Source organism: Dysidea avara, chromosome 12, assembly GCF_963678975.1.
Source record: "Dysidea avara chromosome 12, odDysAvar1.4, whole genome shotgun sequence".
NCBI classification, from domain to species: domain Eukaryota; kingdom Metazoa; phylum Porifera; class Demospongiae; order Dictyoceratida; family Dysideidae; genus Dysidea; species Dysidea avara.
The window spans coordinates 18,752,548-18,767,682 of NC_089283.1; the positions used below are offsets into that span (position 1 = coordinate 18,752,548).

Sequence of the window (15,135 nt, forward strand, 5' to 3'; positions counted from 1 at the left end):
TTCGCTGTTAACCACCCCCAAACCTCGAAATCAGCAAAGCTTTTCTCCCTCGAAATATTTAGGCTGTACGGTATCTATGAATTAATGGTCCTATTACACAATCTCCGGCCTCATCACTTATATAAACCGTTATACCCTATTAGCTACATATGAAGTGTACATGTTAGATAGTTTGCGTACAGTAGAGTTATTTCAACTTCTCAGAGTGCATAAAACAAAGAGATTCAGTAATTGCTACTGCTACAGTGAGTGGACACAACAACATACATTCAATAATACAAGCTCTATTTGTGACCATATTTTGGAAAATTAGTCTTAATGTAATGACCGAACAATTAGAATTTTACTATTCATTGTGTTACGTAGTCTGGCACTTCGCAAAAAGTAAGGGTCTGGTGAAATATAGATACTGAATCATTTCTACCACCCAGATTCGACGGTAGCCAATTAATGCGTGCCACTGACGTTCACACACAAATCATCTTGGCAACACAATGCTTTTGTTTGAATTGAAGGGCAATCATCTGACGAATTCCTTTTGAAATGATATGGTATCTGTATTTCACCAGACCCTTACTTTTTGTAAAGGGGCAGGTGGCGCCAGACTATGTGTTACCATTAAGAACTGAAGTTGTGCACCTGTTGGAGTATTTCACAGAATTCAAGGTACTGACTAATGATTCTAATTACTGTAAAGCTGTGTGAATCATTGAAGTGTTTCTTGGTCATAAAGATTAGTATTTTAGTTGTCAAATGTGACTGATTTTCCAAAATTCTACACCAATGATATAAAATTTCATCCCCAAACAACTCCCTGTAGAGAGCAGTTTAATTATTTATTGTCCTTCTAATAAGTCAGGTGCAAAGCCACTTGTTTATGCCATTTAGCTAAAATTTGTTGTCTTATTAAATAAACTTATTGGATTAGCAAACACCTGTCTTGTGAGACCAATGGTTATGTATTATTAAATATAATCATGTTTTTTTAACTATAAAAAAAGAAACCTAGTGTCTGCTAATGGTACTGAGTACCAATGCTATTTATTTATTTAGTGTTTACTACAAATATTAAAGTCCTGTGCTTAATTTTCAGCAACTCATGTTTGATCATTATTGGCACAAGCTGTAACTTACTTACCTGACAACTGTTTCCAGGAAATTGTCTGAGATGTGTGTACATATAGAAAATGGAACTCAAATTGTGCATGTATAGTGCAAACAATATTATAGCTCACTACATTCCTGTAATGTTTAATAGTTACATATATATACTATGCACATACGTATATACTTGTGCAGCTAAAAGAGGAGAGAAAAAATGAAATAGTGCTAGTATTAATAACAGTGCTATATTTGTACTGTTGATGCTATGACACCATTACAATACAATCGATTTCATGCATTACACTCCCTACAGCATCTTAACTACATAATTTCACAGAAGAGCTGTTTGTGTAGAGACCACTATAGCCTTATAGGTAGTTGTAGACATTAATAAGGTTTAACATTATGTACACAACATTCAAATGTCATTTCATCATATTACACATGTTTCTACCATGCCCATGCCATTTATTGAAACCATTTATTAATGGTAACCTGATCTCTTACTGCCATCAACTGTCTGAACTTTTATACACATTTCAAGCTACATTTGAATGGCAGAAGACTAGTGATGTACTAAAGATCTAATTGTGTTATGTAGGTTCTCATTATAGCCATTACCAATGAGACTCATAGTGTGCCACGGTGGCTATGGATAATGTACATTAACTTTTAACATACTGTCTGGCTTAAATGTTAGTAAACAGGCAAGTGCAGTACATGTATACGTATATACATACTAAAGACAGAACCATTTTGTTATCGAGGCCCATAATATTTGGTTTTATAGGTGATACTATTAAGTTTTATATTACCATGATAGCCAATTCCATTAATGAAGTCCTACAGTGTAGGTGTTACCCATAGCAACAGGTAAGAAAATTTGTGCAGTGGTCCTGTTACTATAGCACACAGCACTCTAAATGCACAAGCATAGCTATATTGGTGAGATATTTGATATGCCGGTCTGAGTGAATTAGCTAAGGGATTAACCATTGTGAAGATACTCCAGATTTTTCCTTTGAACTAGCTACCCATCAGTCAGAGTCACTGATATCAGATTTTATTGTCATAATCATAATAGTTTCATAATCCGTTTTATACCATTGATCTGTATGCATTTTCTATATCTGATTAATTGGTATAGTCGTGTATTTTATATACGTAGCACATATACTGAGGCATGCATATGGGACTGGCTGTGCTTGTAGCAAATCCTACTACTCTCTCATGTAGCAATCTAGGTCTACTACATACATATGTGACTAGGAACGCTTGCCATAGCTCAGTGATCTTTGCATCTCATCGGATCCCTATGCATAAGTACTATACTTACGTAACTACGTATGTTGTCAAATATTGTTCATGGAATATCACCTGGACCAGACTCACTGATAAGAGTTCTATGTATTTACCATCCCTTTGTCTTCATTGTTATTATTGTCAAAAAGCAAACATTTGCAGTTTACACAACCAACTTCACCTCGCTACAGCAAGTTTCATAATGGATACAATGTAATTCATCCATGAAGTGTGAATGAAACAATATAGTTATTTTTAGTACATTAATGTAAAATGATCAAAATGAGCTTTTGTAGCCTATAATTGTGGGACAGATGTTACAATTCCATTCAACCTAGACTGGACTCCACAGCTGCTTTCAACTCACAAGTGTTCTGATGTAAAGGTTTGAGCTACTCACAGGTAGGTCGATAGATTGCTAGTAGTGAAGATGAAGACTTAGTCACAGGAATGAGCTGTTGTGATGTCATGGTTATGTTGTAGTATCCGTTTCCTAGCCATCATGTTTACAATGATACATTATACATTAAACCACTGCATATGTTTTTAAAATGACTAGGTTAGATGCCATTTTACCTATAGCAGCTAATATTTATCACCTTCTTAAAAACAAACTAATATCCATGTACACTGATATTAAGTAAAATAACATGTTCTCTTGAAAAGCAATTATTGCCACAATCAGTTTACGGTCTAGTCAATATAATGGACAAAAAATATGCTGTTTTCAACAGATATTGGAACATATGGATGGTACGTTGTACATGTGTGGGCAGCTGAAACATGAACACACACTGCAGACATATTGAAGCCAGTTACTGTGTAGTGGTGTGTAAGCATGTGCGTATAGAGCTGACAAACAACCAAAATATATCATAAGTGAAACACATTATTCATGCCCATAACCAAAACACATGCATCTTAAGAATGTGAAACTTAAAAAAAAAGTTTAACATAATACTGCTACTACAAATGGTGATATTCTCTGTAGTGTTATTGTTATGTGTTACCAAGAAATAATTACAATTGGAATTCAGAATAATTATAGTTATGGTCATCACCCAACAAAACAGAGTTTTGAATGCTTCACATGCAGTAAAGTATACCTACTGTATGTTAACTAGTGGCATACTAAATCTAGTAAGCAAAATAATATTTTCTGTTTCAACCCAAGTCATGTGGATGGCATGTAAATGTGGGTAATTAATACGTGCACGCACACACCGCAGACATTGAGACGACTGCTGAAGCCAATCAGTACTATTACAGTATGTGAATAAACATGTATATGTAGACTTGAACAGGCTGCTCAGATGCGTCACCTAATTTAAACATACTAGTACATACATGACTCATGATGATAAACGTATGTTGGTATGTAACTAGGAGAATTTTGTCTTACTTGTGTACATATTAAAATTTAACTTATATTTCAAGGTTAGTTGACTCCCTTTAGCATATGTATAGATGCCTTACAAATAGCTTTATAGCCAAGCAACATGTTAGCGGTCACCCCCATCACCTTTAATAGTAATCATCCAAAAAAACAGTTTCCAAACTTATCTCTATAAGCAAAGAAAACGTCATGTCTCATTATTGGTACCATGGCTTTGTTTATATGTACATGACACAGAAGCCATGTGCTGAATGCCATTATATCTATTCTTAAGTTTCCACACCTGTCGTATAAGCATTTTCTGCACCTGTCTTTGATCATATTGTCTGTCTGTGGTGAATAGCATACTATAATGATATACTTTGTTGGCTTCCAGTTTCGCTAAAAGCACAGATTAAAATCTATTATTGTACTTGTGTTTGGTGATGGTTGAAAGTGAAAAGAATTGTTCTGCTTCACATACTGCTATACTGTTAAGATGTATATATATTATACACTACTGATACTAGTAAAATGCATCAATAAATACTCCAGTATAGTACACAAATATCCCTAGCAAATTAACTGTATATATACCACTTTAGCATGGGTGATCAAAGGCACTGCTCAGGGTTTAACTCGCATATTCACCAGGCAATACCTAGATATTACCCAGGCAATATCATGGGAACGCGGTTTGTTCATGGCTTTGATGCCCAACCAGTTCAAAGATGCAAAACGCTTTGACTCGGGTCAGTATTTGATTAGTCGGTTGCACGTCTTCACAGTAGAGCTGTCTGCATTGTACTTGGTTTGCAAAAATATGATCATGTCTGTCCACCGTTCCAGACTTGTATGGTTGCCATTTGAATCTACCATTCAATACCAATATTTACTAGCTATGCATGAACAGCCTCTTACAAATCATATTGTATCCTTGGCACTCAACACTGATATTGTACCAGAACTTCACCTAGTTTTGCAAATTATCTTCAAACAATTTTTTTATCAACTACATGGTAGAATGGTCTTCTGGTCAACTTTTATCAGAGTCCCATTTGATTCTATAGACAGTTTGTTTGATTTCTCAATTACTGGTTAATTAATTTTTGTATAATTTCTTACTTGTTACATGTTTTTTGTTTGTTAATTGTATTGTTTTTTTTGTATATCATACATGTGTATATGTAGTTGTGTATGTTCTATATGTAACAATCCAACATGGAAGAATGGCTAGTCTGAATGCTGCTAGTAAATTAACAATAATCGATCAATCAAGGTTCAGATTTCCGAAGCTATATTTCCAACTGTACAAGAGCAATGGACACTAAACATTGCTCAAAACTCATATACACTAAATTAATTGCTACTAATATATTCACCATTAATTTTGGTGTTTACACATAATTCCTCTGACTTGACAAAGTAATTTATTAAAATCCACCATACGTTTATTAATTTAGTTTTGGAAGTCTTGAGAAGGTGATTGCAACAGTACAAACCATGGGGCTTAGAAAATAACTTCTTCAATGGTATAGACTATTGAGATGTTAGTCCCCGTGTGTTAAATGTTTTAAACATGCAATTGTGGTTGGCTGAAAGCCTGCCACTAATGGACTTCAAAGGAATTGTTAATAAGCAATCGTTAGCATAGCAACCATAAAAAGACCATGTCTGTGCTACAATCCTTAGTTGGAGCAAAACTTCACTGAGAGTGGGAAGAAAATTTTGAAGTGCAGGATGAATCAAGTAACCTGTTCATTGTTTTTGTTGCTATCTGCTTTACTGTTGGGTGAGATTTATTTGTGTAGCAATGCTTCTATAGGTTATCATTGCATATAATAATATTATGATTGTATATCTGCAGGTGTGACTAAAAGCCATAACATTTACATCATAAATATTAACTGTTCAGAATTTGATAAACAACCTGGAAAAGTCTTCCATCCTTACAGATATGTAGATGGATCAAAGCAACAAGTGGAACTAGATTACTGTGTTGAATGTAGATGTGACAAGGTAAGTATACAATAAATCATCAGTAAATGTTATAATTATTGCGACCGGTTTTGCGAAAACCAGTTTTATAATCTTTCCGATCATTCAACTTTGCTATGTAAAACATATATAATTTTACACTGAAATCAATTATTACGTAGCTAGCAGATAAATGTGTTAGTATGCATGTTTAATTAGGCCAAAAATCATTTTAATAGACTGTAAAGGTTGGACTTCTTGAAAGGCTGCAATAGTGAATATCTTTTTGTTAATAGGATTGACTGTTGTTGACTGAATTATAAGCAGAAAATAATTTTACGTAATACAAGGATTGTGAATATACTAAAGTCTTAAACAGATTAATTAGATTGGTCACAATTAGATATGCTATGTACATAAAACATGATCAGACACAAATTGACATGGGAAAACATGTTGGCAGCTAATAACAGTTAAATCACAATCTTCACTAACATGTATGGTACAGTACTTAAACTTTTAGTAAACTAGGATATCAGATCACTTCAAAATATTCAAGACACCTGTGGGACACTTGGCAATGGTCCCAAAATATTCTTAGTGAATACATTGACCTGGAATATTTCCCAAGATGTTCACAATACACTAGTACTGTACCTTTATGTGAATAAATTTACTCTGAGCTAATAATAGGAATTGATGTCTGCAGTTTTAGCATGGCTTCAGTCTGAGAAATACCGCTTTAGACCTTAGATGCATAACTACTGCAAGTTTTTAATAGCTAATTTATTGCTTTCCAGACTTCAAACCTGCAGTGCACATGTTTCAAAATATCACCATTGATTTTACCGCAACCAAATTATGACCATGTGCCAATTAAACCATGAATTTAATTTATGTGTGATCTGTACAACACTATACTGTGGCTCTGAGGCAAGCTGTTGATAGTATTTGCTTAGAACAAGACATGAAATGTGATACCGTCATGACAATAAGATTATGCACTCGTGTAACCAAAAATGGTTTAAGTAAAAAGGCAGTCAGCTAGGTACTGTATGTTTTGGGATGAACTTGACATGGTTGCTATATATATAGCAAAGTGGTCCATGGCCAAATTAGTAAAGTGACCACTCAATAAGGCTTCACTATAAAAACTTGTACTCTAGAGCCTAGACCATTGTGTCTATATCATTTGCAATTAGCCAGATAGCTTTTACGTGTGGGTTGAGTAGTCTTACGTATGTCAAACAGCCAGATATAGAAGTGGGATGCTGTGTAACTAACCTAATGAATTTCATTTCATGAATACACTGATAATATGATTCCTCTTTAGTTACTTCTTGTCTTACCAGTGATAGCATACTTCTGGTAACACTAAACAATATGAGTTCATGGTGGTATAAATGGAAGCAACTATTAGAATTATCTATCTATTGCTACAATTTCAAATAGCGATGTTACTATACTTTGTTTCTTCTGTTTTACTGTATCAATTTGCTGCACGCTCTGTATCATCCGTTGATGTGGTACTGATTCCTGCTGATGATTATGATGATGATGACGGAAATTATAATAATCAGACACGTTTGACAGCATTGTGTTTGGAGCTTGAATGTCCTGAACTGAGATGTCAGAAAGTTATCCAGAAGGAAGGAGAGTGTTGCAAGAGTTGTGATATTTCAGGTTAATGCTTATACTATCACAGACAGTGAAACCTCACCAAATATAGGGCCACCTCTGGGACCAAATTATGTGGCCTCAATAACAAGGTAGCCTATATGGGTTATGAAGTATAGGTTAATGTAGCTGTGTTTGGGACTTACTTGACATGGTCACTATAATGAGGTGGCTGCTAAGTGAAGTTTCACTGTAGCATCGATATCTATAACAATTCAAAGTGATGTTCATGACATATAACATATCACAAAAAAATGTTATTGTTGAGTAAGGTATGTTGTGCAGATAAATGCACTGCTTAGAGCTTTTGTAATTACAACACACTCTACTATTATACAGACCTCAACACTGAAGCATGAGATATGGCCAAGAATTGATGAATTAATGTATAATATTATATCATGTGCTTACTATCCTTTATATAGGTGTGGTGAATCTTGTAGATCATGAGTATACAACTAAATGCATACAAGGTGGAAGTACGTACACAGATTTAACTGTGATCCCATCCCTGAATACTTCAAATCCTTGTGAAGTCTGCTATTGCTGGGTAAGACTTGTAGATACAATACAATGGTACCTACGTACTGTCTAATCAGCTATTAAAGGTGCCTGCTTAATTTGTGACAGAATTTTGGAAAAGTGTGCATGAAATAATTAGAATTTACATGGGTTACTATTATGAGCAGAGCACAGTTATAAAAATATTTCTAGAATTTCTACTTTCTAGTAATTTAAGGTATTGAGCAATCATTAACAAGTAGATTTGCACTAAAAGCTTGTTATTTGGTCATTAAATATTTTAAGTGTCAAATGCACCCATTTAGTCAATTTTCCAAAATTCGGTCACATTTGACCATACTGAATACTCCCAAATATATCAATTACTTCACCACACTTAAGATCTGGGTAGGCCACATTTCACAAAAGATAGTGTATCACTTTAACTCTGTGAAGCCATATACACATTATCTTGTAATGGTGCGTAACTATTTGTGTGTAACTGACAGGAAGGAGAAATTGTTTGTGACAATATTCTAAAGACTTGCCCAAAGCCCATGTGCAGAAGAATCGAACTAATTTGGGATACAAAACAGTGCTGTCCTAGTTGCCCACCCAGTAAGCAATAACCACTTTATTAGAATTGACCAACAAATGATACATATATACACTATAGGTACAAGCAGTACACCTGCTGGCCAAGGTATGTAAGCAACTCTTTGGTAGTCAGTAAGCTGCACTTATGTTGCTTTTGTTTTCAGGAAAAACATGTAAGGAACATGGGATCACTTATCAGGATGGAGACACGTGGAATCCATATTATCCCAGATTTGGCGTCTTGGATTGCTTTTTGTGCATTTGCAAGGTATATATAAACATTCCTTTATGATCAGATTCTACAAAACTGGTTCAAATTACACATTGTGAAAATCAAACTAACAGCATCATTGAGTAACTACAGTACACGATTTAAGCCTCAGCATTCTTTAAACTACATGAGGCTGTTAAGCCGCTGTTTTGAGAGCCGTGCATCTTTTCTAGGTGACAGTCATGGTACCACCGCACTCCTCAAATGTCTTACATTTTTGGTAGTGTAAAGTGTTTGGAATTCTCTGAAATGTGTGCATCTCTTGCTCAATACCCTTGTTAAATTATAATAGTTTGAAGTGTTTACATACCTTGAAAATATACATACTGACGTACAATTTTTATTGGTTTCTGCTGCAAGGACATGTACTATATTTTTATATTTGTGTATGCTGTAGGATGGGAAGAGGAATTGCACAAAAATGCCATGCCCAAAAGTGAGAGCTTGCACTGCTGACGATCCAGTTGAAGATGTGACTATCTGTTGTCCAAAGTGTACAAGAGTATCCAGTAAGTCATGAAAATAAATATAAGTATGAGCAATTATGTTGAAATGTCTACTTATACAGCCGATCGATATACTACAGAGCCACCTGAACAGGACAAGAAAAATGCTACCTACCAGCCACCAGTGTTACAACCAGATCCACCAATTCCAATGCCTTGCAAAGACAAATGTTCACACAAAGTCTACAAATCAGCAGATGGATATCAAGACCAAATTGCCATAGAGTCCACTATTGCGAGGAATGTTGACGTATATGTTTGGTCACCTGACTTCTCCACAATGCAGTATGAATCTTACACTTCAAAATACTTCAGTGACCATTATGTCAACAAAAGATTCACATATATCGGATGTGCCACACAAAGTAATGATAATGTGCTAACATTGTGCATTGTATTCAATTTTTGTACTATTACATTTGACAATTTCATTGCAAATGCCATAGACAATTGACAGCAAATTTGTTATTATAACACGGTTTTTAATTTTGGTATTACAGGTTCACTGACTAAACTACAAAACCGATTTAACCACAGGAGGAGAAGAAAGAATCTTACTTTCTGCCAAGAACACTGTGCTGAACAAGTTATCCGAATACTGAAGCCAGTTAGCCAGCAAGAAGACTCTGAATCATGCAATTAACCCACTGCTGTGATCATCACTAGTATACTACTGTATCCCACTGATAGCTAGTAGACTATTGTCTTCGTGTAGCAACTTGCTGTATGCACTGACACCAATAATGCAAATAATTGAAAAACATGAGTTTTGTATTTTCAAATTACAACTGATGAGGGTTAGGATGGCAGATGATTTGGTTGACAACAGTAGATGGCTTTACTTAGTGGTTACTTTCTGTCCACAAAATTTTGACTTTGATTGCTACGTCATATTTACTCTATGGTATACAACAACTTATGTGGAAAATGAGTGATACTTTAAACAAACCTGCAAAGTTGTCCTTATTAGTGAGGTGTCAATGGGTCTAAGTGTGTGTGTGTGTGTGTGTGTGTGTGTGTGTGTGTATGTGTGTGTGTGTGTGTGTGTGTGTGCGTGCGTGCGTGCGTGTGTGTGTGCATGCTAATACAAATGGCTTATGGAACTGTGGATAAGTAATAACACTGCTTGAAGTATCTTAGTTTACTACAGTGGTATATCCCTAGTACATGGAACAGTTAATTGTTTGTTATTTTAGTAGTTTTTCAGTAAACCCGCATTCACTGATGTTTTACTGAGAGTTTAAAACTTAGTAAAATAATTATGTTCCATATACTTAAGTCTACTGACGCTTTACTATCAGTATGTCTACAGTAAGGCATCTTAACAAATTAGTAAACTAAGAACCTTCAAGCAGTGTAATAAACTAATAAATGAAGCAGTGAAATATTAAAGTGAATAAAGCTGGATATATAACGAAACAAAATATCTTATGATACAGTAACTGCTATATTACAACTGAACAAACATACATATTTCAGTAAATAAAATATTACATAGAAACAAGTCCAATGATTATCAATTATATTCAGTAAATACTGCTAAAGTGGAGACATGTGCTATATTTGACACATTGTAATATTTGAAATATTATAGCACAGCTAGTACCTAGTTTATGTTTTAGCAAAATGGTAGGTGACTACTCTATTAGAGTATTTCGACCTTGTCCCTTGATAGCCAAAATCATTAAAATAATAAAACATTTGTTTGCGATGAACAAGCAATCCTTGAGATGGGTGAGGTATCCAAGTGAATTGACAATAACATAATTATATCTCACTTGGCTTGAGATCACATCTGCAAGCATATACATTTGCCTTGTGTCAACAATTTTACTGAGGTCTGGAGGTTGAAGAGACATGTGCATCACTAAAGATTTAGTTATTACCTTTGCTGTGCCCTTGAAAGTGCTGTGACTTTTTAATTTTGTTTCTCTAATCACTGAGTTAGCTACTTGCAAACACAACTTTTTGTGAACTTACAATGCAACTAGTGTATGCTCTTGCTGATGTGATCTTGACACTTTACTTTTCAAGCATACGTACTAGAGTCATTGTCTTAATACCATGTAATGAACTTGCTATAATCCCAAATACTGACAACAATAACTTAATACTACAATTGACGTCTTTTTATATAGTGCAATCTAACCACAAGTTTGGATCTCCATCTCAGCTTATCATCATATGCATTAAGATTTAAATTACAATTTTAACAAAGCTGAAATGGTAAGCACATGCGAATTTCTTCTACTGATGAAAACATAGCAAGTTTATTATTTCACAGTCAATGTTTGCTCTAGTCAACACACATTATTAATTGAGTAGTCACATCATAGTATTATGTACAGTGTGTATGTTCTATTAGAGATAAACATTCAGCAAATGGATGACAAAGAAGAAATAGAGTATATAAACAAAGCCTCAACTTTTGATCAGATTAGCAACATATCAAGCTTGTACTAAGAATGTAATACTTGTTTTCTACTCTTAGCCCACCTGATGAATAGACAAATTCCATAATAAGGCTTTATAGCATATAGAAATAACCATTGCCCCTAGCAACCTGAATTTCCCATTAGTTTTAGGTGATAACGTCTAAAGTTACTTCTCCACATTTTGAAAGGATAGCATATATATGTCATAAGATATGACATTTTGAAATTTGTGGTTTTCCCATACATATCTATGTAAGAGGGCTATAGTTGCCCCTTCTGGGCAATCACAAAAATGAGGTATTTCAACATATGCAAAAACCAAAAATTCAAAAGTACACATATCTCAATTTTACATAATTTGTGACCGGATTTGCGAAAAGGTACCTTTTTCACACACAAAATTTGACCCATTTTTTGAACTTTGAAGATGCATAACTTTGTTGTCATGGCATATAATCACCTAAAATTTTCTATAAGTGTTGCTACAGTATCTGGCTGTATTTTGATACTAAGAGCAAGTGAATCAGTCTAAGGACTCAAGTGTTACATCATTTTGTTTGCTGATATGTAAAATGTGTGGAAAAGGTACCTTTTCGCAAATCCGGTCACATTTGTAGGTGTGAATGTCAACAATAATCTCTTCAAGTTATAAATGGATATCATAAGATATGACATTCTTTGAATATCCCATGATTTGCGTGATTACCGAGAAGGGGCAACTGTTGCGCTTGACAATGCATGGGAAAATTGCAACTTCAAAATGTCATATCTCATGACTGCTATATGCTATCCTTTTAAAACTTGGAGAGGTGACTTAAGACATTGACACCTACAAATAATGTAAAATTTAGGTTGCTAGCGGCAATGGTCAATTTTTTTATTATGAAATTTGTCTATTGGAGCAGCCGTGATTCTCACCAAATTGGCTCTTCTAGCATTTCCAAATTTTTGTGATAATGATAGTAACTGATTGTGTGGAGCCAAATCTTTGCAACCTGTATTTGTGTTGCAACACCTGAATCTACACATACATACATACACACATGTGTAGTCTGAAGTAGGCCAAATAGGTAATCCACAAGGATGTGCAATTAATGAAGGAGAATACATTCACATGTATCTTCTAATGAACTACTACAATATAAGGAAAGAATAGACATCCAAGCATACAAACAGCATGTGGAACAGACACAGATGTAAGAATTAAGAATTACGTGCTACACAAGGGAGTTCTCTGCTTTGACCAGTAGGCACATTTGCACTCAGATACACTTAAGTGCACTGAATAGAGCAGTCTCAAAGACAGCACTCCGTGCCAAAAATCCCCCCCCCCCCATCTAATCTAATATATGTATCATACAAGAAGCTTCTGTTGGTTTTATTGCCAGTAAATTTAATGGTACAACCATACAATGAATTCTGCATAGGAACAGGTGATGGTGTAGTTGAAGACCTTATTGGCTTCTTTGAAACTCTTTAGGTACAGTAGCACAATAGTGCAGTTAATGCCCAGAGTGTCAAGGGATTGAATGTATCTATAGAGACCTGCAACTAAAGAAAATAGGTCTACAGCTGCAGCTATCAGAGGACTAGAATTACGCTTGCTGTTGAAGCCTTAAAAGTACACATCAAGTACCTGCACAAATGATTTTACATTTATATCATGTCATGTTACATTAACGTCATGTCTTAAAATACTTATTTGGAGGTTCTTTTAGGCTTAGGAAACAGACAGAAGACATGATAATCATAAGAGAAATCTGTGCCATAATTGTAAAAATTAATTACTTCTTCATACCACACACAGTTTAGAGTCACCTTTGGTTAGAACTGAATGTGTGAGTCCATGAGCAAAGGAAGTGATTGAAATAATTGTTATTGTATCAAAACCCAACAAACACAACACACCGTCATGTGATTGGTTACAAAAGAAAAAACATCAATTGCATATATACAATGAAATCAAAATAAGGTTAAACTACCGTTATTATAATACAACAAAAACATTGAATAGACACTGCCCTCAGGGTTTAGTCCGCAGTGTACATATATATATACCCTATATACTGTATAAAATTCTAAAACTTTTCATTGCAAAGGTTAGGATGTTTTGAAGTTTCTGCCACAGTTTGAAGGTTAGTAAATGATATTTGTAAACTGTTATGCTACAGTTCATTAGCTACTTTGTACTGTCATTGTTTTAGTTAAAAGTACTGCTATGCTGTTGGAACTTGAAAACAAATTGTGTATATAGGTTTGTTTTTCACTTTTGAATTGCACATTGCAAAAGGTTGATAATACTATTCCACAACCTGGATAAGCTTGCATCAGAATCCAACCCAATTATTTATATATTTTCTTTATTGTTTTGAACGTTTATAATTAAAGTGTGTGCACACTACACCACAGTTATAGTGGCTACGTATACATGAAAAATAAAAATAAAGCATTGTGGAAGTACAACAAGCAGCTAATAGTAAGGTGGCCACCCACAAATATCTTCAACTGTAGGCTAAGAATAGGGGTGGGTGGTATCTCAGTTTTATCGTAAAACCACGATATTCTGATGTAACAATACCAGTATCGTCAAAAATTCTTGGAAACAATATTTATCGCAATCTCGTGATTACCGCGTTCTCTAATAATATCCATACTAACTAACTACTGTAAACATGGTGCTGCTGTTTTAGCTCCAGGAGAGCCCGAGGTCCTAAAACAGCAACGAACCAATGAATGAATCAACCAATGAAATAAATTATTATTAATTGCAACAATTGTACTGTCAGTATATGCTTGCAATTTATTACTAGGAGAATAAAACCAAGGGTAGTTATATACAAAGTTGTCAATGATTATCATATTTCCCATGAAACACATCATTAACATAATCACACTCCATTAACACTTAACAATGGACTAATTGTTTAACTACAATACAAGTTTTATTGTGAAGCCAAACACCAGCTACCTGTGGCTTTTCATTCCAATGGCAGAAATGATCACTCTTACTTGCCTAACCAGCCAATATTTGACACTGAACATCCACACAATGTTTGACTGTAAAAAGCCCAGTTGTTTTACATCAACTTTTAGTTAGTCATTTTACATACATGAAAATGTTACCAGTGAATGAAATAAAATGTTTACTGTCATATTAAGGAATGCAAAAACTTGTAGCAGTTTGTACAAACAACAGTTTAGTCAACACAGAGACAAGACTACACTGGCATGCAGTGCAGCATTTAATTAGACATGTGTGTTAACATGATACTAACACCTGAAATATAAATACATAACTTACTAATACTATTGGAGAATGTTCACAGGCATAATATGTGGGAAGCTAGCAGTAATGAATATACAACTAATGTTATGATGTGGGATACATTT

General features: G+C 34.6%; 1 protein-coding gene across 1 annotated transcript; it reads left to right on the forward strand.

Annotated features, from left to right (window-relative positions):
- Positions 1 to 5,460: 5,460 nt before the first annotated feature.
- LOC136241891 (chordin-like protein 2) lies at positions 5,461 to 10,098 on the forward strand. Its single transcript, XM_066033274.1, has 10 exons — positions 5,461 to 5,573; positions 5,649 to 5,800; positions 7,339 to 7,441; positions 7,861 to 7,985; positions 8,446 to 8,554; positions 8,613 to 8,639; positions 8,698 to 8,801; positions 9,202 to 9,313; positions 9,373 to 9,675; positions 9,811 to 10,098. Exons 1-10 carry the CDS (start codon positions 5,522 to 5,524, stop codon positions 9,951 to 9,953), a joined length of 1,230 nt encoding a protein of 409 aa, XP_065889346.1. The 5' UTR covers positions 5,461 to 5,521; the 3' UTR covers positions 9,954 to 10,098.
- The last annotated feature ends 5,037 nt before the right edge of the window (positions 10,099 to 15,135 follow it).

Bases quoted from the DNA above. Each gene is read 5' to 3' on its own strand.
- LOC136241891 (XM_066033274.1), top strand. From the start codon at position 5,522: ATGAATCAAGTAACCTGTTCATTGTTTTTGTTGCTATCTGCTTTACTG. The intron at 7,986-8,445 runs GTAAGACTTGTA...TGTAACTGACAG, and splicing joins GTGAAGTCTGCTATTGCTGG to GAAGGAGAAATTGTTTGTGA. The intron at 9,314-9,372 runs GTAAGTCATGAA...CTACTTATACAG, and splicing joins AAAGTGTACAAGAGTATCCA to CCGATCGATATACTACAGAG.